The sequence below is a fragment of the Microcaecilia unicolor genome, chromosome 2, assembly GCF_901765095.1.
Source record: "Microcaecilia unicolor chromosome 2, aMicUni1.1, whole genome shotgun sequence".
Taxonomy (NCBI): domain Eukaryota; kingdom Metazoa; phylum Chordata; class Amphibia; order Gymnophiona; family Siphonopidae; genus Microcaecilia; species Microcaecilia unicolor.
The window spans coordinates 501,701,472-501,728,034 of NC_044032.1; the positions used below are offsets into that span (position 1 = coordinate 501,701,472).

Sequence of the window (26,563 nt, forward strand, 5' to 3'; positions counted from 1 at the left end):
ACTTGACACAGTAGTTTGAGCCATTCCCTCTTTTTTTTCTTTGCTAATAGGCATACCTGAGTTTATTACATCCAAATGCATACCTTATGGCATTTTTCTGAGCTGTAACCAAATTAAGGGGGTCTTTTACTAAAGCTTAGCTCGAGTTATCTGCAACAGGGCCCATAGGAATAAAGTGGGCCCTGCTGCAGATAACTTGAGCTAAGCTTTACTAAAAGACCCCCTAAGTTTGTAGGAAAAGTTGGAATACTGTGCAGTAGAAGTCTTAAAATCTACCTGGTCTCATTCTTTACTGAAAATCAGAGGTTTTAGTTAAAACAAGTAATATTTAGTTAAAACAAGAGAATTAATGTTTCTCTTTCTATTTTAAAGGTAGTTTACAATGTTGTGTTGGATTTGTTTTCCTGATTTTGCTTACTTTCTCCATGCCTTTTTTGCATTTACCTTGTTCCAGACACCTTGGCTGGTAATCCTCTGCTTTGGGGAGTAGGGATTGGATTCCAGAATATTGAGCCATAGTGTGTTTGCATTGTTTGTTTATTGCTTCTTTTCAATAAAAAGATTTCACATAAAGGTAGTTTGCAAACTTGAGACCTGATTTACAAAAGGTGTTTTCCTTATTCTGTCTGTGGGCAAAAAAACACTAGCCGGACACAGGATAGCTTACAGTTGGGTCACAATATACTGTCCAATTTCAGTCACTTGACCAGGAAAATAGAAAGCCCAGAGGAGGGCTGGATTTAGGTCTGTGGCACTCATAGGCCTCTACAGGGAGGGGTTCTCGCAGAGACCATATAGTGGACAGTCCAGGGCACCAGTTTTGGAGCATTGGGCACCCTAGGCACACATCAGTGTTGTCTAAAAGGGTAAAGGGTCATGGATTTAATATACCGCCTTTCTGTGGGTACAACCAAAGTGTTTTACTTAGATTATATGCAAGTACTTTCCTGCCTAAATCCACCCCTGGTCCATAGTAGAACCTTAATATAGCAGTTTGTAAACATTTATGGCATAATTTTTGTACCATCAAATCTTAAACAAGAATTCTGTTTTAAATCTGATTCGAAGTTGGTGTTGTTTTATAGTTCATCTTATTGTATTGTTGGCCCCAAATGAGTAGGTAGCTGTTTGGGACCAGTGTTACAAAAGTAACATAAACTTGATGGTAGATTTTATAAAGATATATTCTGTCCATTCCAGAATTTATGTATTACAGATATGCTTTAAAGGATGACATTACCATTCTTGTCAGTGTGGCTGAACTTTTGTTAATATTGTCTTTTTTATATTAAACAGTAATTTCTTCTCTCTTAATTAGTACAAAGTATGGTAAAAGAAGCCAGTATTTCTGTCATAGTCTGAACTGTCTTAAGGGAAATTGGGTTATGCAGAGTATAACCTGTTTGTATTGGAAACAGGTCAGGATTAAAAACATAGGTGACTAGGCATGTACCTAGGGCTCAAATGTTTAGGAGAGCTCTTCTCAAGAGTGTTCAGTGGCTGTCAAAGTAGAATATTGCCCTGGAAAGTCAGCTGCTGGCAGAAAAGAATGGTGGGGGAGGGAGGAGTTACAGCTGTCTGCAGAGGTCCATCTGTTCTCCCCACCCATTGTATCATTGCCCTCCAAGTAAGCAGGAGGAATTGGTGAGCAGCATATCTGACCCACTGCTTCCTCCTCTGGTGGTTCTTCCTGCAGTTTGAACTACATTGTGCCCCATTTGTGGAGAGGGGGGGTTAATATATATTGATGTCATAATGGGGGCCCAATGCACTTAGTTTGTCTTAGGCCCACCAAAGGGCTTTTTTTTCCAATATTTTTATTAAAGATTTTAAAATCACAACAACAAACAAGAACAGCTAGGAATCAAAATGATATCGGTAATAGTATAACCCATCATCTCCCTCCTCCCCTCCCCCCCTTCCCAGGACATTACTCCACTAGATGGTTAGTCCTCTGTAGTTAGATAATCATCCAATGACCTAAAAGTCTCAACTGGGTGGCACCATCAATCTTGGTGTATCAAGGTCTATCCCAGACCAGGATCTCCATGTGGCATATTTGTCCCATTGTTTATGAAACTGTATGATATGTCCCGTCCTGAGCGCTGTCAGTTTAGACATCTGATAGAGATCATCCATTTTGTAAGTTACTTTCAGCACTGGAGGTGGAAGCGGGCTTCTCCAAGCCACTGCCAATACAATTTTTCCCGCTGCCAGCAGGATCGATGCCAAATGATGTATCTCCGGCTGAACCCCTGGTGGGCAAAAGTGCAGGAGACAAGAATCTACTGTCAGCAGATTCCGCACTCCTGTTATTTGAGCTAGCTGAAGGATCGCCTCAGACCAATAGGTCTTTATCTTTGAACAAGTCCACCAGATGTGGAGCATGTCACCTTTCTCAGAGCATCCCCTCCAGCAATAACCCGTTCCTTGTTTATACATTTTTGCTATTCTGTATGGGGTGAAATACCATCGATACAACATTTTGTATCCATTTTCTATCAATGAGCTAGAGACAGAAGCTTTCAGCATTTATCCAAAGGCTTTCTCCCATGTTTGTAAATCATATTTATTTCCCATGTCCTGTTCCAATCTCTGTATGTATCTCAATATAGGGGTATGACAGGCCAGGAGCGCTGCATATAACCGTGATGTACATCCCCTGGCGTTCCCACCTTGGAGTGCAGTCTCTATCATCGTGTCATCTAAAGACAGTTCATCTTTAGCTCCGCGAAGTATATAGTCTCGTATCTACCTATGGTTAAACATATAGTGGGATGGTAAGCCATACTCTTCCTGAAGATCTAAAAATGGCAGCACTCTCCCCTCCCCCCCCCAAATCTGTCCCAATTGCGATAGGCCCTTTTGCTCCCAGCTTTTATATGGCCGTCTGCCTAAAATATGTCCTGTTGGGAAAGAGCTTTCATCGTATATCATACCAGGTTTGCAGAGGAAAGCGTATAGCAGGAGGGGCCGTCTTAATATGATGTAGTAGCTGTCGATGTGGTAACCACAATATGGATACCAACTGATGTGTGCCTAACCAGTGTCTCTCAATTTGGACCCAAGACTTGGTGGTTCCAGCGACCCACTCCACCAATAGGCATAGCTGTGCCACTTGGAAATACAAGAGAAAATTGGGGACCCCCATATCTCCCCATTTCTTTGGCTGATATAAAATCTTCGCTTGCACCCATGGTGGCTTATGTCTCCAGATGTATGCAAAAACCTTATGGTTGAGCTGTCGAAAAAAGTGCTTGGGCAGTGGTAGTGGCAAAGCTAAAAATAAATATAACAGCTTTGGCAAGACCATAACTTTTATAGCTGATATTCTACCCTGCCATGAGAGTTCCAAGCCTTCCCATTTATCTAAATCCTGGAATATTTCCTTTATCTTTGGGGGGAAATTAGCCTCATAGAGGGTATGTAGCGATGTTGTAAGATTGATACCCACATAGCATAACGACTTAGTTTGCCATCGAAAGGGGTATATTTGACGAATGGTGTTTTGTATCGCCAGTGGCATATGGAGGCCCAAGGCCTCGCATTTATCCATATTAATCCGGAAACCCGAAACTCTTTCGTAATTCTGTATGGCCCGCATAGCCACCTGCAGTGATCGCACCGGCTCTGTCAGGGTCAATAAAATGTCATCAGCAAGTAACATAACTTTATGTGTCTCTGTACCCATTGTCTGGCCCTGTATGTCTGGGTGTGGTCGAATAGCCTGAGCTAGGGGCTCAATAGTCAGTGCAAATAGCAGAGGAGAAAGCGCACAGCCCTGCCGCGTTCTTCGTCCCAGAGAGAATGGGGTGGAGTAGGAACCGTTAGTTTGTAAGGAGGCCATGGGTGAGGTATAGAGTAGACGGAGCCAGGATACAAAGTGCCCTGTGAAGCCCATACGCTCCAATACAGAGAACATGAAAGGCCATTGCACGCTATCGAATGCCTTCTCGGCGTCTAGTGAGAGAATGAGTGTGGGTTGTTTTGCGCCATATGCCACATGGATCAAATGGAGTGCCCTTCTAGCATTATCGAACGCTTGACGTCCCACAATGAAACCCGCCAGGTTGGCATGAACTAAGTGTGGCATCACTCTCTGAAGTCTTTTGGCCAGGATTTTTGTAAACAATTTATAGTCCGAACTCAACAGTGCGAACTTTTCCGGGTTTCAGCAAGATGGTGATGTATGCCAGGCGCCAAAAGTACGGCAGCTCTGGCAGACATTCCAGCTTGCCAAAAGCCCGAACCATCAGCAGGGCAAGACGTTGGCGATAAAATTTATAAAACTTATTAGTAAACCCATCTGGTCCCAGTGCTTTCCCTGTGGGCATATCTTGTGGGCACATCTAGAGTTATTGGCGCTGACAGTGCCTCCCCCTGGGAGATTGTTATTTTTGGGAGTTGTATTTCCTTTAGGTATTCCTGAACCTCCAGTTCCGTGGGTGAGACATCTGAGTAATACAGCGTCTTATAAAAATTTAAGAAGGCTAACTGAATCTCTTCTAATTGCGTGCATCTCTTCCCTGAATCGTCTAGTATCATGTAGATAAATCTGCTGGTGTATTGTTTTTTTTATTTTATGTGCCAGGAGTCAGGATGGTTTATTTCCAGATTCGAATGTGTTTGCCTAACTCTCTGTAGGTGTTCTGTTATCTCTACCAGCTGGAGCTCTTGGAGCTCCAACTTGATGGCATGGATGCGTTCCTCGATCTGGGGAGTAGATAAGCCCTGTTGGGTTTGATTGGTCAAAGTGGCCAACTCTGTATGTAGTTCTTGGAATCGGGATTTCTCCTGCCGGCATATATGTGCCCGCAGTGCTATAACCCTCCCACTTATTACTGCTTTTAGGCCTTCCCATAGTATCACAGAATTAACCTCCCCGTTATCATTGAATTCCACATAGTCTTTAAGCTCTTTCTCTCAGTATGAGATAACTAGGGGATCAGCCAGGAGACCATCATCAAACCGCCACTGGGGTCACGGGGGGATAGCACATTGAGCTCCATCTCTAGCGTAAGGGGAGTGTGGTCAGACCACGTTTTAGGGTGGATCTGTATATCCTTCGTGCTTACCAATAGGTTAGGGGGGCCTGACCACAGGTCGATACGAGAGTGAGAGTGATGAACCGCAGAATAGTATGTGTAATCGCGAGTGTGGGGGTGTAGCCGACGCCAAATATCTAGTAGGTGCTATTTCCCCATAAAGCTATGAAGCTTATGACGATCCTGTCGGGAAAATATTATACCCCTTGTGGAGTTATCTAGCTGTGGTTGTAAGGTAAAATTGAAATCCCCTCCCACCAGCAAAGTGCCCTCCACATGCCTGGAAAGGAGCCCTGTCAATTTTTCAAAGAAGGCCCTCTGCTGCTCATTGGGGGCATATATATTTAGAAGGGACCATGTCTCTATTCCCACCTGTAAGACCAGAAGAATATAGTGCCCCCTCTTATCGTGGGCTATATGTATCACCTGCCAAGGGTATTTTTTGGACAGAGCTATCAGGACCCCCTTTTTTTTTTCTTTCCATGTGACTAGAGGCAAAATAAAGGTGGTAGTACCTACTGTGCCCACACAGGTGCTCATGAGTTGGGAGTAGATGCATTTCTTGTGCAAAAGTCACATCTGCATGGAGGCGTTGGATCTCTTTAACGTTAACCCAGTTAGTGTACATTATTAAAACTTGCCATTATGCTAAACATCTGAGGAGCTGCCACCTTTCCAGTAGAGCAATATAACCCCCCTCCCTCAGCCCTTTCCATAACCGGCCCCCCTCCTTTCCCTCCTTCATTAATCTGGCACCTCTCCTTCCCAAACATGAGGGTGCCCTAGAAGGAAGTGACTCCTACCTTTCTGTCAATCAAAACTTCAAACTTTTAATCCACCAGCGGCAATTAGGGTCCCCAGTCCTTAACTCACCAGGACCGATACTAATGCGACTTCCAAACTTCACCAGGAGGCCTATGTCTCTAGCAAATCTCAATCTAATTGAATCATGGCCAATATGATCACAGTTATTTTCATGTTTTCGCCTTAGGACTTGCAGATTTTAGAGCAGAATCTGACTGCTGGCGCTGTAAGCAGCCCTTTCCCGCCGTAACCCTCTGCCAGCGCGGGCGAGCCTCCTTTGGTAAGGTTGGAGAACGGTTTGTGCCATTTTCTTTACTGGCAGCTGCTTCTGGGAATATTCCTGCCGCCTCTGCAATCATCTGGATCTGGTGTAGCTTGCCTTCTTTATAGAATCTCAAGGCAAATGGGTAACCCCATCTGTATCGAATTCCTTGGGAACACAGGAACTGTGTGAAGTGTTTGAGTTCTGCCCGTCGTTTCAGGTAGACGCTGCTAAGTCTTAGTATATTTCAATTTGATAACTTTCCCATTTGAAGTCTGCTATCTTGCATGATCTTTTATTTTATTTTGAAGTCTGAAAAACAGGCTATCAGGTCGCGGGGCTTATTGGATCTTGGGGCCCCCAGGGACCGATGTGCTCGCTCTATGCGGATTTCTGCGGGGTCTAGTGTTATCTGCGCCTCTGCCAGCAATGCCCTTGCCATTTTTTGTGTCACAGCCTCGCAATCAGAATATAATGGTGAGTCGGGCAGGCCCTGAAAGCGTATATTGCAGCGTCGGCTTCGGTTCTCCAGGTCCTCGATCTTGTCCCATATTTTACGTGTCTCAGCCTGTGCTAACGTGGTGAGAGACTCCGCATGCTCTTCAAGTTGCTCTTCTGCCTCCTCCACTCGGCGTCCCAGCGCCCCGATCTCACCTCTCAGATCCGCCTCTAAGATGGTAGGTTGTTCTGCACCACTTTTAGGTCCATCTTTATCTCCTGCAGCCATTGCTTTATCTCTTGTAGGGGCTCTGGGTCCTGCTCTATGGATCCACCAGAAAGGAATAACAGCGGCGAACTCTGGGTGGCTCACTGTGCCTTAGGCAGGGGCATAGCCAGACACCCAATTTTGGGTGGGCCTGGGCCCAAGATGGGTGGGCAGAAGAACTGTGCCTTGTCCCACAAGGCATTTGGTCTCTCCTTCTCTCGCCTGCATGCCATATGGTCTCTCAAATATCCCCCCCACCCCGCATACCTTTTATGTTTCAATAATTTTTATTGATGATCAACAAGTTAAACAAACCACTGCAGGTCTACCCTAACAATTGAAAGAACTGACCATAGTCATACATCGGGATATAAATCATACAACTAGATCATCATCAAGATTTCACATTTTCTCCCCACCCCCCTTTCCAGCATGTTGAATCATTTTTATTGGTAACAATTGCATCAAAATAGGACCCCGCATACCTTTTAAATAGCAGATTTTCACTGGCAACGAGCAGCAACTGATACATACTACTCATGTTGTTCCCATAGCCTTCCCTCTGGTGCAACTTCCTGTTTCCGCATAGGTGGGAATACATCAGAAGAAAGGCTGTGGGGCCGGTGCGAGCAGTATGCATCAGTCACTGCTCACTGCAAGGTATGCAGGAGGGTCAGTTTTTGGGAGTTTTTGGCTGGTGAGGCTTGGGGGATCCGTGCTAGCCACATCATAGGTGTGCTGCTACTGGGTGGGCCTTAGCCCAAAGTGGGTGGACCTGGGCCCACCCGGGCTCACCCTTGGCTACGCCACTGGCCTTAGGGTCGGGCACTTGCATTTCCCCGTCGTCTGCGTGGGATGATGTGTCAGGCCCCGCGTATGCGAACCCAGACAAATCCGGCTTTGATGCCTGGGAACTCATCTGATTATGATTGGGGAGCATTTCTAGTGCACTCCTATGCTTGTTCAGATATTTTCTGAGTGCAACAGCTGTGGTGGTGCTTGTTTTTGCTCAAAGATTAGTCGTTTTTGCTCAAAGGTTAGTCGGAGCTCTCTGCCTAGGCAACCATCGCGTTCGGTGACGTCACTTCCTCCTGGCCCACCAAAGGGTTAATCCTACTGTGACTGGAAACAGACTGAATAATTCAAGAAATTCAATTTGTGGTGATGAGAGGCTCATAACGGGGTTTTCTTCCTGAAGAAATTTAGAAAAGTTAATAAAACCGAGATCTATTAATATAGACTTCAGCAGGCCCCACCCACGAGCATTGTTGCATAGGAACAGCAATGAAGACCAGCAGCATCCAAGTAATGATGTCTTACTGCATTTAGTGCCACTTTCTGCCTAGTCTTCTGCTGGTCTCGGGGAGCAAAGGAACCCATAGTATTTTCAGCAGTGAAGGGAGGAGTGTCTTCCTTGTGTGTTCCCTCGAGCTGTCATTTTGGCAAGTGGCCCAAACTTTAGAGCTGTTTATGTTGCAGAGGCTTGAAATTTTCAGGAGTTTTTGGTTTACTATCAGGCTTATTTTCGAAAGAGAAGGGCGCCCATCTTTCGACACGAATCGGGAGATGGGCGTCCTTCTCCTAGGGTCGCCCAAATCGGCATAATCGAAAACTGATTTTGGGCGTCCTCAACTGCTTTCCATCACGGGGATGATCAAAGTTCACGGGGGCATGTCGGAAGTGTAGCGAAGGCGGGACTGGGGCATGCCTAACACATGGGCGTCCTCGATCGATAATGGAAAAAAGAAGGGCGTTCCTGACGAGCACTTGGGTGACTTTAGTTGGTCCATTTTTTGTTACGACCAAGCCTCAAAAAGGTGCCCAAACTGACCAGATGACCACCGGAGGAAATCGAGGATGACCTCCCCTTACTCCCCCAGCGGTTACCAACCTCCTCCCACCATCAAAAAAACCTTTTTAAATATTTTTTGCCAGCCTCTATGCCAGCCTCAAATGTCATACCCAGCTCCATGACAGCAGTATGCAGGTCCCTGGAGCAGTTTTAGTGGGTGCAGTACACTTCAGGCTGGTGGACCCAGGCCCATCCCCCACTACCTGTTACACTTGTGGTGGGAAATGTGAGCCTTTCAAAACCCACCAGAAACCCACTGTACCCACATGTAGGTGCCCCCCTTCACCCCTTAGTGCTATGGTAGTGGTGTACAGTAGTGGGGAGTGGGTTTTGGGGGGCTCAGCACCCAAGGTAAGGGAGCTATGCACCTGGGAGCAATTTGTGAAGTCCTCTGCAGTGCCCCCTAGGGTGCCTGGTTGGTGTCCTGGCATGTGCACTATGAATGCTGGCTCCTCCCATGACCAAAGGGCTTGGATTTGGTCGTTTCTGAGATGGGCGTCCTCGGTTTCCATTATCGCCGAAAATCGGGGACGGCATCTCTAAGGTCGACCTAAATTTCGCGATTTGGGCATCCCCGACCGTATTATCTAAACAAAAGATGGATGCCCATCTTGTTTCAATAATATGGGTTTCCCCGCCCCTTCACCGGGACTGGGTGCCCTTTTCGATTATGCCCCTCCACGTGAATTATATTGTTTTAATATGTGAATATTGATATGTAACAGATTTAAAAAGGAGCCAGTATACAAGGAAGGGTTACAAGAAATATTAATAGAACTTTTTAAGGTGTTTAAATCACCAGCATTTTTGCCCTGCATGAAGATGTCCTCCAGTTTAAAAGATAACAGATATAATTTCGGTATAAATACCCAAGCAATGTTTAAAGAAAGACAAAATGTTCAAGCTGCCATTCAGCATAAAATCATATATGCAGTTTTATACGTAGTATTATCAGGGCCAAAGGTCAATATATATGGAGAGCACAGTTACTATTTAGATATGTAGGAATGGGTGAACATCACAGGATATCTGTACCTGAAAACCGGGAATTTAGTCATTATGTAGTAATTATTGAGAACTTAGTGATGAAAGAGCATAAGGGGAGTAATAAAAATAGGAAAGCAGACCGTACTAGAATCACATGATTGAATTCTGGATGGACTGAAGTGGGCTGATAGAGAAGTCAGGTGGAACATCAAGATGGCTCTGGCTGTAGCAAAGATTGGAGAAGAAAACAACATGCAAATGGAGATAGCCTGCATTAAAAGTTGAGGAGTGTGCCTTTTGTAAGTGTTCTTAATGTGGGAGTGAAGAGATGAGTAATGAGATTGGGAAAGAGTTTAAGGAATTATTTTGCATATACAATGCCATTCTCTCAAAGCATACTGAGTATCAGTAATGTAAGATAATATTACATGTATCCTCAACATTGAGAAATATCTGTTTTGAGTTATAATTTATTTGATTAACTCTTGTAATTTTGCTAATTCTTTCATTTGAGCTCTAGAGGTGGCTTGTGATGAGTTATTTCAAAATTTTCTCACTAGATTGAGATAGGAGTAGTCATTTGAGGCCTATAAATAGGAATAGAGTTTAGACATTTATTGTTAATATCTCCCAAATAATTTTTTTTCTAGATAAAACTATTAAACTATGGAAAGTTAGTGAACGTGATAAGAGACCAGAGGGATACAACTTAAAAGATGAAGAAGGAAAACTTAAAGATCTATCTACAGTTACATCACTACAGGTAAAATTGTAGAGTACTTTGTTAACAAAACATGGTCCAATACAAAACTTCTCAATCTACCCAAGTGACCCCTCAGCCAGTTGGATTTTAATGATATCCATCATGAATGTGCATCAAGAATTTTGTCTATATTGTAAACCCAATTTCCTTAGCGTCTGCAGCAGATGAATCCCAGGGCCGCCGAGAGGGGGGGACAGGGGGGACAAAATTCCCCGGGCCCGGGCCTCCAGGGGGGCCCGGCGCCTGAAGTCCCACCCGCCCTCCGTCGTCAGGAGCGGTCGCACAGGGCCTCGCGCCTCCAGGGGCCCCGCGGCACTTCCTGTCGCTCCCTGCCACATCGTTGGCGTCTCAGCTTCTTTCCAAGTTCCAGCCGCCCTGCATTTAAAAAGTTGCAGCGGCGGCGAAAACGCAGGCTCGACGGCTCGTCTCTCCTTTAAGCCCTTCCCCTTCTCTCTTAGCGTGCACTGATGTAATTTCCGGCTTCCGCGAAGGCGGCACAGTGCACGCTGAGAGAGAAGGGGAAGGGCTTAAAGGAGAGACGAGCCTGCGTTTTCGCCGCCGCTGCAACTTTTTAAATGCAGGGCGGCTGTAAGGAGAGGAGGGCTGTGGTGGAAAACTGATGGCACAGCTGGGGCTGGGAACTGAAACTCGGAGGGGGGGGGGTGAAAAGGGGGGGGTAAGTTGGGGCCTGGGGCGAGTCATTGGACATGAAGGGGAAGGGAGGACAGGGAGCAAAGGGGATGGGTAGGGAGGGCAGGGGAGAGAGGATAGTTGCTATGGATGATGGGGAGGGTAGGAGAAATGCTGGACATGGATGGAAGTGAGGGAAGACAGGAAGGAGATGCACATGGATGGAGGGGAGAGAGAGGAGAGGGCAGGGGACAGAGGAAAATCACTGGATGTGAATGAGAGGGGAGGATGGGGCAAAGGAGAATCACTGGACATAGATGGGAGGGGAGGGCAGAGGAGAATTGCTGGACATGGATGGGAGAGAGGGAAGACAGGAAGGAGATGCACATGGATGGAGGAGAGGGCAGGGGACAGAGGAAAATCAACGGATGTGAATGAGAGGGGAGGATGGGGCAAAGGAGAATCACTGGACATAGATGGGAGGGGAGGGCAGAGGAGAATTGCTGGACATGGATGGGAGAGAGGGAAGACAGGAAGGAGATGCACATGGATGGAGGAGAGGGCAGGGGACAGAGGAAAATCACTGGATGTGAATGAGAGGGGAAGATGGGGCAAAGGAGAATCACTGGACATAGATGGGAGGGGAGGGCAGAGGAGAATTGCTGGACATGGATGGGAGAGAGGGAAGACAGGAAGGAGATGCACATGGATGGAGGGGAGAGGAGAAATTCTGGCTACAGATGGAGGAGAGGGGAGAGTTGAAATGCTGGATATAGATGGAGGGGAGGGAAGAGAGGACATGAGACGAACATGGATGGCGGGGAGGAGAGACAGAATAAATGCTGGACATGGATGGAGGAGAGAGAGGAAGGAGATGCATCCTGATGGAGATGAGGGAAAGGGAAAAGAGGAGAAAAACTGCACATGACTGGAGAAAATAGGCAAAAGCTGGATCCACTCTATACCTCTTCCAGTCAAGTCCGCGGAGGACCCAGCTTTTACCTATGGATGTAGGGCAAGAAATGAAGAAGAAAGGAGGAAAGTAAAGAAATAAATGGAAAGGAAACTCTGAAAGTGGAGTTAAGGGAGCAGAAAGAGAGCAGCAGAATCAGAGACTGGGACCAACATGATCTGAAAAACAGTCACAAGACAACAAAGGTAGAAAAAAATCATTTTATTTCACTTTAATGTTTGGAATATGTCCAATTTGAGAATTTACATCTGCTGTCTTATTTTGCAATGTATAGCAATGTTCTGTTTTTCTGGTATTGTGCTGCATGCAGAATCTGTATGCTAATTTGTTTTTTGTCATTTTGGGTATACTGGAGCGGGGCTGGATGGGGTGGGTGGGCCCCAGCGAACTGGTCTGCACAGCTCCTTACAGTTGCTAAGACTGGCCCTGTCCGTCGTTGACTGTCTGCCACTGGGCCGGGCCCCCTGCATTGAAATCACAGCGCCTCTCACCTCTATGTGAAAGCACTGCAGGCAGCAGCAGATCGCCTCCCTTCGGGCTTCCTTCCCTCTCTGTGTCCCGCTCTCACGGAAGTTATGTCAGAAGAGAGCGGGACACAGGGAGGGAAGGAGGGCCGAAGGAGGGAGGCGATCTGCTGCTGCCTGCAGCGCTTTCACATGGAGGTGAGAGGCGCTGTGATTTCAATGCAGGGGCTCGGCCCGGTGGAGGGGGAGTGGCGGCGACCTCAGGGGGGGGGGGGGCCCGGGTATGGCCTTGTCCCGGGCCTGGCCCAGTCTCTCGGCGGCCCTGATGAATCCAGAGACCTGTGGCTTGTGTCCATCTACCAGCAAGTGGAGATGGAGATTACTGAATTGCACTGTGCCTATTAGGATGTAATACTCCCTTGCCATCCAGTATTCTATCTCCAGCAGACGATCAGACGTATTCCAGGCTTCTTCTGCTCTCTGCTCCTATTCTGGTTTTGCTGGTTTAGTAGAGCTGGGGGTATTGTGGCTGAGCGGTGCCAGCTTTAGGCGCTTCGCCTGGTCACCCCAGATCCCTCCCTCACCCCATTGTCCTCTCCCTGGGTGTTTCCACCGGCCCTTCCTTCCTTACAGATTTGTCTCTTAAAATAAAAAATGGCTTCTCTGTGGTGGGACTTGCCCTCTCCATAGTGTTTGTTAGCTGATTTAGGGAGAGTGAGTTAGGCTCCTGCTTTCCTGCCCTTCACTTTGAGGGAACTGGTCTGTCTCTTTTGCTGCTGGGATGAGTGTACCTTTACTTCTGCCTTGCAGCATCTCTCTTGCAGCCTTCCTTTTTTGTTATGGCTACAGAATTGGTGAAGTGCTTCTTCCACTGTGGAAAGCTGAGAGCAATGTCGGGCCTTTGCCCTGGGGGGTGTTCAGGTCCTGATGCACTGGATGCATCCAGCGGTGATTTGGAGGCCAGAGGCACTTTCTTCTTCCCTCGCAGAAGAGCTGGCAGCCATTTTGGCAGCGCCTGCTGCTGTTACTGCACTTTCCGCAGAAGTATGCTTTCTGTCATTGGCTGCTGTGTCAGCACGGGTGGGAGAGAGGATCCCATGTATTTCCTCGCACGGGGAGGGGGGGACATGACGACTGATAAGCCCTTCTCCCCGGAGATTGTTTTGTTGCTCCATTGCACCTTTTTACTAAAGCAGTCTGTGTCTGGTGCTGGGGTGCTTCTTGACATGGCAGCACCTTTGGGACCTTCTCCTCCGGAGCATGAGGCCCCTGGGTCAAACTGGAGACATTGGAGGTCTGGCTTGGATGAGGATTTGGAGGCTCCTGTTTCTCTTGGCCCTTCTGACATAGAAGGGGCTCCTGCTTCTCTCGCTGTGGCAGACCTGAATAGCTTGGAGGAGATGGAGCTTCAGGTGACTGAGGCAGATGATCCCACAGTGGTGCAGGCATTTCATAGAAAAGAATTGCCCTTTTATATTTCCAAAGGCTTACAGACTGAATATTTCTTCTCCTGAGGCGCAGGTGGCAGCTTTGATGAACCCAAAGAAGGCTAACACCAAGAGGCCACCTAAAGCATTTTCTGTTCATGAGGCCATGCATGAGCTTATCTCTGCACAGTGGTCTGCTCCGGCTTGCCAGAAGTAGCTGGGGGAGCGGGGGCGCCAGGGAGTGGCCGCTCCCCCATATGTATGTATGTATTTATTTATTTATTTATTGCATTTGTATCCCACATTATCCCACCTCTTTGCAGGCTCAATGTAGTTTACAATTCATTGTGAATATTGGAAATAGAAAGTAGAAAATATACATTTGGTTTATATAAGGTTTGGGTTACATGGTGGTGAAGTACATGGTTGTATTATAACAAAAGACGTTATAAGACATTACTATCTATAATAAAGATTGTGCAGTTACACATGTTGATCTTTGTGATATATTTTTTCGAAGAGATAAGTTTTCAGTAGTTTGCGGAAGTTGGCCAGATCATGGACCGTTTTCAGGTTGCGTGGTAGTGCGTTCCATAGCTGCGTGCCCATATAGGAAAATGTAGACGCATGCAACACTTTTTATTTCAGACCTTTACAATTGGGAGGATGAAGATTGAGGAAAGTGCGAGAAGATTTTATTGCGTTCCTGTGGGGTAGTTCTATTAGGTCTGACCTGTAGGCTTGGGCTTCTCCATGGATGATCTTGTGGACTAGGGTACAAAGTTTGAACGTGATGCGTTCTTTAAGTGGGAGCCAGTGTAGTTTTTCACGTAGTGGAGTCGCGCATTCATATTTTGATTTGCCAAATATTAATCTGGCCGCTGTGTTCTGGGCTGTCTGGAGTTTTTTAAGTATTTGCTCTTTGCAACCAGCGTATAATGAATTACAGTAGTCCAGGTGACTGAGTACTAGTGATTGTACCAGATTGTGGAAGACAGATCTTGGGAAAAATGGTTTAATTCTTTTTAGTTTCCACATTGAGTGGAACATCTTCTTGGTTATGTTTGTAGCATGATTCTCAAGTGTTAGGTGTCGATCAATGGTGACTCCTAGGATTTTTAGGGTATCCGAAACTGGTAGATTTAGATTGGGTGTGTTGATGGTGATGAATTTATTCTTATTGTATTGCGAGATGAGTACAAGGCATTGGGCTTTTTCTGCGTTAAGTTTCAGCTGAAATGTGTCTGCCCAGGAGTCCATGATGTGTAGGCTATACTTGATTTCGTTGGAGATTTCCCTTGGATCTTGTTTGAATGGAATGTACTTCTGCCAGTGCCTATTTTTTATGTGATCTGTCTCATTTAAAAAGCGCCGGCACCATAGGCGGTCTGCTCTCTGCTTCTTCACGCCTTCAACCTGGCTACACTTCTGTGGCTCACCTCTACCTGGTTCCTCAGGATGAATTGGAACACTTGCATTCCGATGGTGGATACCTTGGTGGCAGCTGTGACAAGAAAGACTATGCTGCAAGTTGAGGGTGTCATTGCCATCAAGGTTGTGCAGAACTTCAAGCTGGAGTCCTCACTGAAGATGTCTTTTGAAGTTTCTGCTTTGGTGTTGCAGGTGGCAGTATGCAGTTCCTATGAAGCTTGCACTTTGCTATCTTAGGTGCAACAGGCAGCTAATTCCATATTGGACTCAGGTACTCAGCCATCTCCCGAGTGTTTCCTGATGTGGAAACTGGGTTGACTTATTTGGCGGATGCCTTGTATGATCTAGTTAGGGCATCAGCCAAGCAGACAGCTTTGGCCGTTACGGGCCGCTGGCTGTTGTGGTTGCACCATGGGGCCACAGACGTGGCTTCCAAGCAGCGTTTGGTTAAGCTGCCCTTTAAGGGTAAGCTTTTGTTTGGGGAGGATTTGGAGAAGTTTGTCAAGGAAATGGGTGATTTGAAGACTCGGCATTTGCCAGAGGACAAGCCCCGTTTTTCCGATACGACGGGGCAGTAGAGATCTCAGTTTTGAGATAATGAGAGGTATCACCCAGGCTGACTCTCTTTTCTGGCTAAGTCCCGGTATTAACAGAGACAGTCCTTTGAAGCGGATAAACACCCTTCCGGGAGAACTGGCAGGCCCACTTCTGCTCCCCACACCTCACAATGATGGATGCCAGTCCACTCCGTGGGTGTCATAGGGGGATGGTTGTCCCACTATTATGAGGAATGGACCAAGCTTACTACAGACCAGTTGGTCCTGTGCCTAATTCACAATGGTTACAAGCTTGAGTTCTCCTCTCCCATTGCAGATTTTTTTCTTGGCATTCCCGTTCGCCACTTCTCACAGATGGGAGGCAGTTCGTTCCACTCTGTTGCAACTACAGTGTTATGGGCAGTGGTTCCCTTGCCTCCTTCAGAACGTGGTTGGGGGCTCTGCTCCTTTTATTTTGTGGTTCCCAGGAAGGGAGGATTCTTTTGCCTGATCCTGGACCTCAGACAAGTAAACCATACTCTCAGAGTGTGACACTTTCTCATGGAGATAGTGCGCTCCATCATTACGGAAGTCCAGCCTGGGGAATTTCTGATGGCACTGGATCTCGGAGGCCTATTCGCACATTCTCATTTGGCTGCCTCACCAAAGGTTTCTGCACTTTGCCATCTTAGGTCGGCACTTTCAGTTTCAGGCACTGCTCTTTGACCAGGCCTGGTCATGGTTTTGCGCACCTTTTTGAAAGTGATGGTGGTGGTAGCGGTCACGTTGTGGTGAGAAAGAATACAGGTACATCCCTATTTGGAGGATTGGCTTATTTGGGCGTCTTCAGCCCAGGACAGTTTGTGAGCTACGGCTTGGGTAGTATCTCTTCTTCAGTCCTTGGACTGGGTGATCAATATAGCCAAGAGTCATCTGGTTCTTTCTCAGACACTGGAATATTTGGTTGTGCTCTTTGACATCACGCAAGGCCAGACGTTTCTACCAGAGCAGAGATGGCTCAAGTTTCAGGGGCAGATTTGTCGCTTGTTGTTGGATATATATTCATTGCGGATATCCTGAAAACCTGAGGGGATTTGGTATGCCCTGAGGACTGGGCTGAGAAGCCCTGCATTAGAGTTCTATAAACTCTTTCCGGATATTTAATCTCCTCTAAAGTCTTGAACAATACCTTGAAAGAAGAACGTATGCCACCTACGTTTATACAGGCCAGTATAAGTCTTGTAAATAAAAAGCAGCATGGACTCTGTAGATTGTGATTTTTACGGAACCATTTCTTTAATATATATAAATGAGAAAATTCATTCAAAGAAGTTTAAACCTATGATTTTGGAATTAACACATGAACAACAGCTGGGCTTTATCAAAGAAGAAACTCCACTGATAATGTCAGAAGGGTTTTGAATTCAGTGTATCGGTTATCTGACAGACACAGTGTCTTGGCCTGCTTTCCTAATCATGAAGGACAAAAAGGCATTTGATCAGATCAAATGGCCTTTTTTTCTTGCAAAAAAACCTTATTTTGGATCAGGGTTTATCAGCACAATTACATCCATATATAACAATACCACTGATAGATTAAAAATCAATGGGGATCTGACCTTGCCTTCTCAGTTAACTGGAAGGTGTGGTGGGAACCAGAATGTTCCCTTTACTATTTGCTCCAAGTTGCTCCCAATCCAGGTAGCATGGACTCATCAATGAAAGCTCATGCCTCAGTAAATCTTAGTTTATATGTTGCTGGCTTCTTTTATTTTGTTATTTCAAAAACAATTACCCTCTGTAATTCTGCTGCTCTTCTGCTATTGATAGGAATCTATGCATGTTTATGCAATGCATCAGAATCCATTTAACCAAGTACCATCAGTGGCCTGAGAAACAAAAAGGATACTAGCTGGTGGTATAAGACATGATTTTAGGTCAATGGTTAACATCATGTAAACATAAGGCAGAAGCAGCAAGAGAATGTCTCATTTTTAGCATATTGGTAGTAAAAATCCACTATTTGAATGGAAAAGGAAGCCTGAAAATGGTTCAAAATTGTGTGGTGTTCTGAAAAAATCAGCTCTGGGCTCTGGAACTCTGCCTTGGACAAATAGACTGTAATTGCAGCGGACCTTTATCACTTCTTTTTTTTTTTCATCTTTTAGTGTGCAGTTGTGAAGTTTGGCTGTTGCCTATTGTTCATCATCAAACCTTGTCAGTGACACATCCTTAGACTCCTGATGCCGGCATTGTTTGCCTAAACATGGCCGTGTCGAGTCCTTTTATCTGTGCCACGAATTCTGGTTGATGAATCAAGTATAAAAGACTTCTTGGTATCCCAGTTGGATTGTATTTATTTTATTATTCACCTCACTGTTACCCTCGTCTATATACCACAAGCACAGTTCAGAAATTAATCATTAGGCTAAATAAATTTCTTCCAATTTTTGATTAGACAAGCAAAAGAATAATCCAAAGGTGTTGCTCAATAATAGTTGAGAAGAAATCCACCGAGAGATGGAGAACTCAGAGCGCCCCACGGTAAATACAACAGTACAACAAAAAAAGTGTGAGAGCGACCAAGGATACCAAAGACTGGAAGCTGTATGTAGATAAAGGAGTTTATTGAAGCATGGAGACTCGACACAACATTGTGTTTCGGCCGTTAGGCCTGCGTCAGGAGTCTCTTCCGCAGAATGCTTCTGAAACGTGATGGTGAATAATCATTAGAGTAGCAAAATAGTCTTTAAAAAGACAGTTGTAAAAGTAGATGCATAGTAGTACGTGCAGAAGTCCATTCAGACCTACGCATCTACTTATTGCTGTTAGACCTCTGAACTTTCAAATGCTTTTAATATGTTTGCAACGGCACAAATTTCACATAGTTTTTAATAGAAACTTTGTAATTGGCACCCTCTCAACAAAAGGTCAAAATAAAGCTGTTCATTGAAATTAGTAACAATTCAGAATAACTGTAAATTATGATATATAGAAAAGTATTTAAATACGGTAGCACTCTTTCAGGTTTTATTTTATAACCGTTCATGAATTATTAGTTGGATACCTTGTAGTTTTTTAAAACATCAGTCTGCAAAGAAATATAATTTAACTTTCGGAAACTATTTAATTTAGATGAAGGCTTTGAAAAAGAATGTTCCCCTTCCTTCTTATTGGCATTTGTCTGTTTTATTCTTGCTGTTTGAAATGGCTTATTTTTTTTCTTTTATTCTTCTGGAGCCATCTGTTAATGTAATTACTTCATTTGTTTTCCGTAGGTGCCTGTATTGAAGCCAATGGATTTGATGGTTGAGGTTAGCCCCAGGAGAATATTTGCTAATGGTCACACCTATCATGTCAACTCCATTTCTGTTAACAGTGACTGTGAGACATACATGTCAGCTGATGATCTCAGGATTAACCTCTGGCACTTAGCCATCACGGATAGGAGCTTCAGTATCCTTTGCTCAGATCGTCTATCCACCAGAAAGTTGCATTTTAAAAACATAAAGCTGAGAAGTCAGTATGCTTCTGAGCATCATCTTTTTTATGCTGTACTATACTCTACCTTCTCACCACCACCACATCTAAAAAAAAAATCCTTTGAATATGATTTAACTGTTAGATTCTTATAGTCTTCATCAGTGTGTTTTTTCTAACAAAAAAGGTGCCGGTACTCAAATGCCAGGCCACCCTTCAGGGGTGAGGTGATCACTGAGGGACCCACCCCACAATAGCCAGGCCCCCTGCAACCAGTCACAGAATCTATGACAAGGCAGAATTGGTGTGTAAGGCCTGAGCTCTTTCATTAAAATTTGGGGACCATGGGTGAATTTTAGCAGACAGTGGAAAAGGTGCCGGTACTCAATACCCCCAAGTACCCCCTCAAAAAAAGCCCTGGTCTTCATTTTATTATCCTTGGTAAAATGCGGAAACAAAAGAACAAACATCAGTGCATGATTGCAGCCTGTATTATATTTGCATGAATAGATATGCATAGCACAGTGTTCCTGCCCAAAAGAGCTTACAAGCTAAGTGGGTACCTGAGGCAATGGGAGATAAAGAGAAATGTCCAACGTTACGAGATGTGTCAATGGCAGAAGCAGAATTTTGAGCCATGGCTTCCCTGATTCTCATCCTATTCCTGTAATCAGTAGTCTGCTTCCTCTCCATTGCTGCAACCACTAACAGGCTCATTTTCAAAAGAGAAAAATGTCCAAAAAGCGGCATAAATCTGCATTTTGACTTTATCTCACAAAAAGTCCAAGTTGGTATTTTTCAAAAATAAGTTTTTATACGTTTTTCTGTGAAGTCCATCAGAAGTGAGTTCAAATCACAAGGGGCATGTCAGGGGTGTGTTAAGGGTAGGATCTGGGCCTTCCTAACATTTGGACATTTTTCTGCCATAATGGAACAAAACAAAAACATCCAGGGTTATAAGTTGGATCTTTTGGTCTAGACCTGTTTTAGTAACGAATAAGCCACAGAAAAGTGCCCTAAATGACCAGATGACCACTGGAGGGAATCAGGGATGACCTCCCCATACTTCCCCAGTGGTCAGTAACCCCCCCCGCCCCACCCCCCCAAAATGTGATTAAAAACATTACTTACCAGCTTCTATGCCAGCCTCACATGTTATACTCAGGTCCAATAGAGCAGCATTCAGGTCCCTGGAGTTCTAGTGGTGAGTGCACTGTACTGCAGACAAGTGGACCTGGTGGAAACTGTGAGCTCTCCAAAGCTCACCAGAAAACCGTTGTACCCACATATAGGTGCCCCCTTCTCTCATAAGGGCTATTGTAGTGGTGTACAGTTTGGGGTAGTGTGTTATGGCGAGGGGGGGGGGGGTGGCTTATCAGACAAGATAAGGGAGCAATGGTGAGATGTGTACCTGGGTGCATTTATTTGAAGTCCACAGCAGTGCTCCCTAGGGTGTCCCATTGCTCTCCTGAGATGTCTATGTGGCTAGTCTACTAAGAATGCTGGCTCTTCCTACATCCCAATGGCTTGATTTTGTGCATTTTTCACGTGGACTTTGTTTTTTTAAATGCACCAAAAAGATAAACGCACAGAGCACAAAAACATCTAAGAAATAACCATTTTTTTAAAAATAGACATTTTTCTGTTTTGAAAATGTCTATATTTCCCACTTGAATTTTGGACATTTTTAGCAAAACGTCCCGTTGGACTTAGACATCATATCGAAAATGCCCCTGTAAGCCACCTTATTTTATAATGCTTTTAGACAGAGCAACCAGAGATAACAGGGTACATTTACTCAGTTATCCTTAGCCAAATATTCAGTCTCATTTACCCAATTGAAATTGCATATCTGACTAAATCTGGTCAAATTTTGACTGGCTACATTTAGCTAACTTAGAGGCCTTATTACTAAAGACCACCTCCCATTTTGTTGTTTGTTGGGAAAATTCTTAGTAAATAGAGCTGTAACTGGTAAGCGCTCTTAAAAAATAAATCTTCCAGCATCAATAGTGCTCCCTCCCTCCAGGTATCAAAAACACTTTCCCTGAGTTCCATCCCTTCTCAAAGTATACATGAGCTTAAGTGAGAGTTCCTTCTTCTTGCCCTCCGTCCCATTCCTGACACCCATCCCTCAAACCCCCCTAAAACCAAAGACTTTCAAGGTTGATCACAAAGGAGGATTCACTCTGATTGAGGCCAGAGTAGTATGATTAGGGAGGGATCTAGATGGGGAACTTAGATGGGGAACTGTTATGCAGGTGTGTACTGAGCAAGAGGCTCTCTAGGGAAGATGATAGCAAGAGGCTGCATCTATAAGCCCCAGATATCTTACAGATGGAATGATTCCCTCTCCCCTCTTATCTCCCTAGTCTCAAGAATATAACACCCCCATCCCAGTTTCCAACCCCTTTTCTAACCCCTCTGAGGACTCCCCCAAAGTCTCCCAAAGTTTTTGTATAGACTTCCCCACTGTCCCTAAGGATATCCAAGGCAGTTAACAGCAATCAATGCAAATGTTTAAAGCAGAATATAAATACTGATCTTAAGCTGAATTCAAACTAAAAACAGCCTTTAAAATTATAAATAAATAAATAATATATTAAATCCCCAACCCATCTTCAAAAAACATTAATGCTTTAATTCTCCCTATTAACATCTCCATTGTTCAACTGTACTCAGGGAAACAAAAATGGGTTGTTGTGTTTTGCTTTTTCTAAATAAGATAGATAATTCCCTTCGTGTCTGACTTCAAAAGGTAGTGTATTCCATAGGGAGAGACCTATAACAGAAAATGCCAGAGTATGCAATTGTCCTGGACTCACCTCTTTAAAGATGAGAATCCAGCACTGGCCCAAGCATTAGGCAAGATTAAACAGTCACCAAGAGCAACAGTTTCTGGTGATGGGGGAATGCCAAAGAGTTGCTGCAGTCAATGCAAAATGTGGCAGCCAGAATTTTTTCAGGTATTCCTAGACGAGAAAGTGCTCCTCTAGCATTAGATAAACTTCATCGGCTGCCCATGAAAGAACATGTTAAATTAAAATTGATGTGGTAGCCTTCAAGTTGTTGAATGATCAGCATCCTAAATTTTTGTTGGGGCGACTGGGGTGATATGTACCCAATAGAAGTTTGTTTGGCTGGCTACTAGTTAACCCCAGTTAAAAAGATGAGGAAAAATGTATTTTTGAGCTAGGGCCTTCTCTACAGTAGTACCTAAATCATGGAATTCACTTCAGGTGGAAATGTGGCTTAAAAAAAGTTTATTGCCATTTCTAAGAGGAACTAAAAACGTATTTGTTCCTGGGCTGCAACTTGAGATAGATACCTGTTGATTGGAAATATGGATGCTTTACTGGGGAGGTTGGATATTTATTACCATGTGGTTGTTAAATTCATTGTAATTGTGTTTTTATTGTTTGCTAAGTTTTACTTTGGATTCTGAACCATTTTGAATAACATTTCAAGAAGACAGTATATTTTGAGCCCTATTCATGATTCACATATGTAAATACTGGCATATGTATATCACATATATGTATAACACACAATTTTAGAAAGCCAGTTTTTACATGTGTAAATATGAAATATGTAGATTACAAGGGGGCATGGTTTAGCCAAACCTGATTCTACACATGCATTCCCCATTTCATAAAGAATGCACATGCATGTCTCAAGTTTACAGCTGTTCCTGGCACACATAGGATTTTAAAAAAATGCTTGTATCAGCCAGCACTTTACAGGAGGGATTAAGAGAGGTATCCTGTGTAATCCCCTATTGCTATTTCCACATAAAAATTGCTGAGTTTACTGTGTTGATTTTTTCCACATTTATAATTGTAAAATTTATGCTCTCGCTGCACCTACCACCACATACACAAGCATTCCTGCATGCATTTTAGAAAAAACTCTGTCGGCAGATCCTTTTCTAAAATACTATCAGAATTTTGAATATCCTGACCTGGACGTATCAATTAGAGGCCAACCAATACTGCTTTTTTCAATTTCGGTCAAAAACTGCTACCAAAATTCAGCACCTCAGCATCAGATCATTGCTTTGTTGATTTTATTTACCATGCCTTTTACTGTGAGTGTCAGTTTAATTTAGGTAGTCTTTTTCCTCTCTTGAACCCCAAGCATACGAACCTGGCTGCAGGGAACTAACCTTAATGCAGTTCTGTATGGGTTACTGTATGGCTCGTTTCCAGTTAATCTCCAGTATTTATTTATTGTATTTATTTACAAGAGCTTGATATACCACAGACCACATTTTAAAAATGCAGCAAAGCGGTTTAGAAAGAATAAAAAGGTTCCACAAAGGCCAAGGTGAAAGGAGAAGAGAAAAAAAAAAAGAAAGGAAACCAATAATGTCTTTGTCTAAAATCCATTAATTAAAACTACGGGGCCCTTTTACTAAGCCGCAGTAGGCCTACTGCAGGCCTACCACGTTCTAAAAGAGCACTACCGCGGGACGCACTGAGGCATCCTGTGGTAATGTTCCACTTAGCTTGCACTAATCCCATGCTGGAAAATATTTTTTATTTTCCAACGCAGGAGGTTTGTCTGGGGCGGAGAGTAGGTGTTCCTGCGCCAATTAGGTAGTGCGGGCAGATTACTGGGTGCTACCCGATTAGCACAGGAGTAGCGTAGGAGCCCTTAGTACCACCTAAATAGGTGACGGTAAGGGCTCCCAGTGGTACTGGGCACACGCTAATGGGGAAATTAACACATGGCTTTTTTTTTCAAAGCCGACCATGGCCTTTTTTCAGCCAAGCTAGAAAATGACCAGCGTGCACGGCGAACCCATGTGCTACTCGCAGTGCCGGCCAATTTCTAGTGCGCCTTAAAAGAAGGACCCCTATGTGTTCCTTGATGAGTATATTAATGCTAAATAGTAGTAGTAGTAGTAGTAGTAGTAGTAGTATATTTGATTGAAGAGCCAAATTAGTTAAGAGTTTTTTGAAAGTAGCATGAGAAGGTTCAGGTTTTTTTTTTATTTCAAATAATTTTTATTGTTATTAGAAACATAAAGAAATGAAAAGTACAGCAGAATATTGATACAGGACTCAAATAGCCTTGTAAGTCATATACACAAGTCAAGCAATAAGGGTTCAGTTTTAATCTCTACAGGGAGAGTATTCCAAAGCTTGGGAGCTGCATATGCAAATGTAAGCATGAGGGTGGTAGAATTTGCAAAAGTGCCAGCTGGGAGGAGTGAAGGGGCAAATAGGTGTATTTGATAAAAGTAAGTTAGAAATTAGTCTGGAGCAGAAGGTTTTAGTCAGTAATTTTAAATTATTGGTAACCACTGCTCTGAAATCAACAATGGTGTGACATATACCAGGTGCCCAAAAGGAGGAAAAAGCCCCCAATCCAATATATTCGCTGTGAGATGGAAGGCTCTGGAACCGTGCTTGCACATCCGCGCTACCTGCAGCATCACATCAAATATCAACATCTTCTAAAGAAAAAGTATGTTTGTCCACATCCTTCTTGCAGACGGCTTTTTCGATTTCACAGGCAGCTGCTTCGGCATGCCAAGCACCATACAGACCAAAGGGTTTACATCTGTGAATATTGTGCCCGTTCCTTCAAGAGCTCCCATAACCTTGCTGTGCATAGAATGATTCATACAGGCGAGAAACCTCTACAGTGTGAGATCTGTGATTTCACCTGCCGTGAGAAGGCCTCTCTGAACTGGCATATGAACTGCCTCTGGTGACCACTACCACTCTCCAGGCAGCATACTGCTGTTTCTTCTGCGCTTCGTCTGCGCTTACTGGGTATTGCTACAGTTCCCAATTGTGGATCGCCTTGCCGAGAACTGTTTGTACCACTCTGGTCCATCTCAGCATCTGGATTACCACCGTCCATCTTGGTCTCTCTTCCCTTTCCCTTTTCCTTCTTACTCTGTTCCTTCTCTCCAATCCAATGTAATTGTAATTGATTCACCTGTGCATTGTAAGCCACTTTGAGTCTGCTTCATGTGGAAAAAGGTGGGGTATAAATGTTCATAAATAAATATTCAAACTTGTGTGCCTTATAAAGTAGTGTCACTAAGTGTGACTATGCCAAGTGATTTAAGCACTGTAGTTATTGCACTACCCTGCCTGCGCTACTGGAGAATTGCCAGGGGCCCAGCTTGCATGCCACCTGCAAACCAGAAGTGACACTGAAATATTTTATGGCTTGCTGCTTCTTTGCTACCCAGCTGATAAGGTGCCGAGATGTTAGCTAGAGAAATTGCTGCCTTCTGCCACATCCAGACACTGCTTCTGCGTTGGCTTAAGATTGCATCTGCCGGGCTTCTGCATCTAACTTTATTTCGTTTTTGTTTGTTTTTTGTTCCCCCCTCCCTCATTCTGCCTAGCTCTTCAAAAATTTCCCTTTTTATGTGGTGCTTTCTCCCTTTCTCCCACCTTTTGTAGATGCTTATGGAGAACTGAGTATTTATATCTATTCATTCCCCTTTCTTCCCTGGTCAGTGGATTCAGTCTCTCATTTTAAACTGCTGGCCATGCTACATAGTCACTGCCCTTCACCAGGCGAGATTGCCTTGTAGCACATAGTAAATGCTTGTCATGCTGAAATTAAATGTTACTTTTAACTTTAATTTAATCAACTCTGCTGTATACCTGGAGACAACGGGGTCAGCAAATGTTTGATGTCATTTGTGACATTCCAGCTAACATGGAGCCAGCCTTATTGATACCTGGTTAGCAGCTTAAAGATATTTTCTAAATAATGGCTTATATGTCAAATTTGTGATCAATACAATATTGCTATCTGCCATCTAAATTTTTGAACATCATGTATGTGCTTTTTAACTTTTTCTCAAGTAGAGGAGTGTGGTAGCCGTCTTAGTCCACTCTTAAGGTTATCAATAGAAATCAAACAAAATAAAACATGGAAAAGAAAATAAGATGATACCTTTTTTATTGGACATAACTTAATACAGTGACCTGGTTCTGTGAAGTGCTGTCCCACCGGGGTGGGGGCCCTACTGGCTGTATTGTTCACATCACATGTATTGACATCACATGAACAATACAGCCAGTAGGGCCCCCACCCCGGTGGGACAGCACTTCACAGAACCAGGACACTGTACCAGTGATTTCACAGTGAGAATACTGAAAGGTAACTTTAAAACCATACAAGAACGTAAGACCTTTGAAGTCAGAATGATTGAATATTTTAACACCC

General features: G+C 44.2%; 1 protein-coding gene across 2 annotated transcripts in view; it reads left to right on the top strand.

Moving 5' to 3' along the window:
- Positions 1-26,563, top strand: part of PPP2R2C (protein phosphatase 2 regulatory subunit Bgamma) — a 411,371-nt gene that overhangs the window by 270,951 nt on the left and 113,857 nt on the right. For both annotated transcript variants that reach the window (XM_030191168.1, XM_030191169.1), the window contains 2 exons: positions 10,307-10,419; positions 19,159-19,336. In XM_030191168.1, the coding sequence (XP_030047028.1) occupies positions 10,307-10,419; positions 19,159-19,336 (291 nt within the window). The remainder of the gene's footprint in view (positions 1-10,306; positions 10,420-19,158; positions 19,337-26,563) is intronic.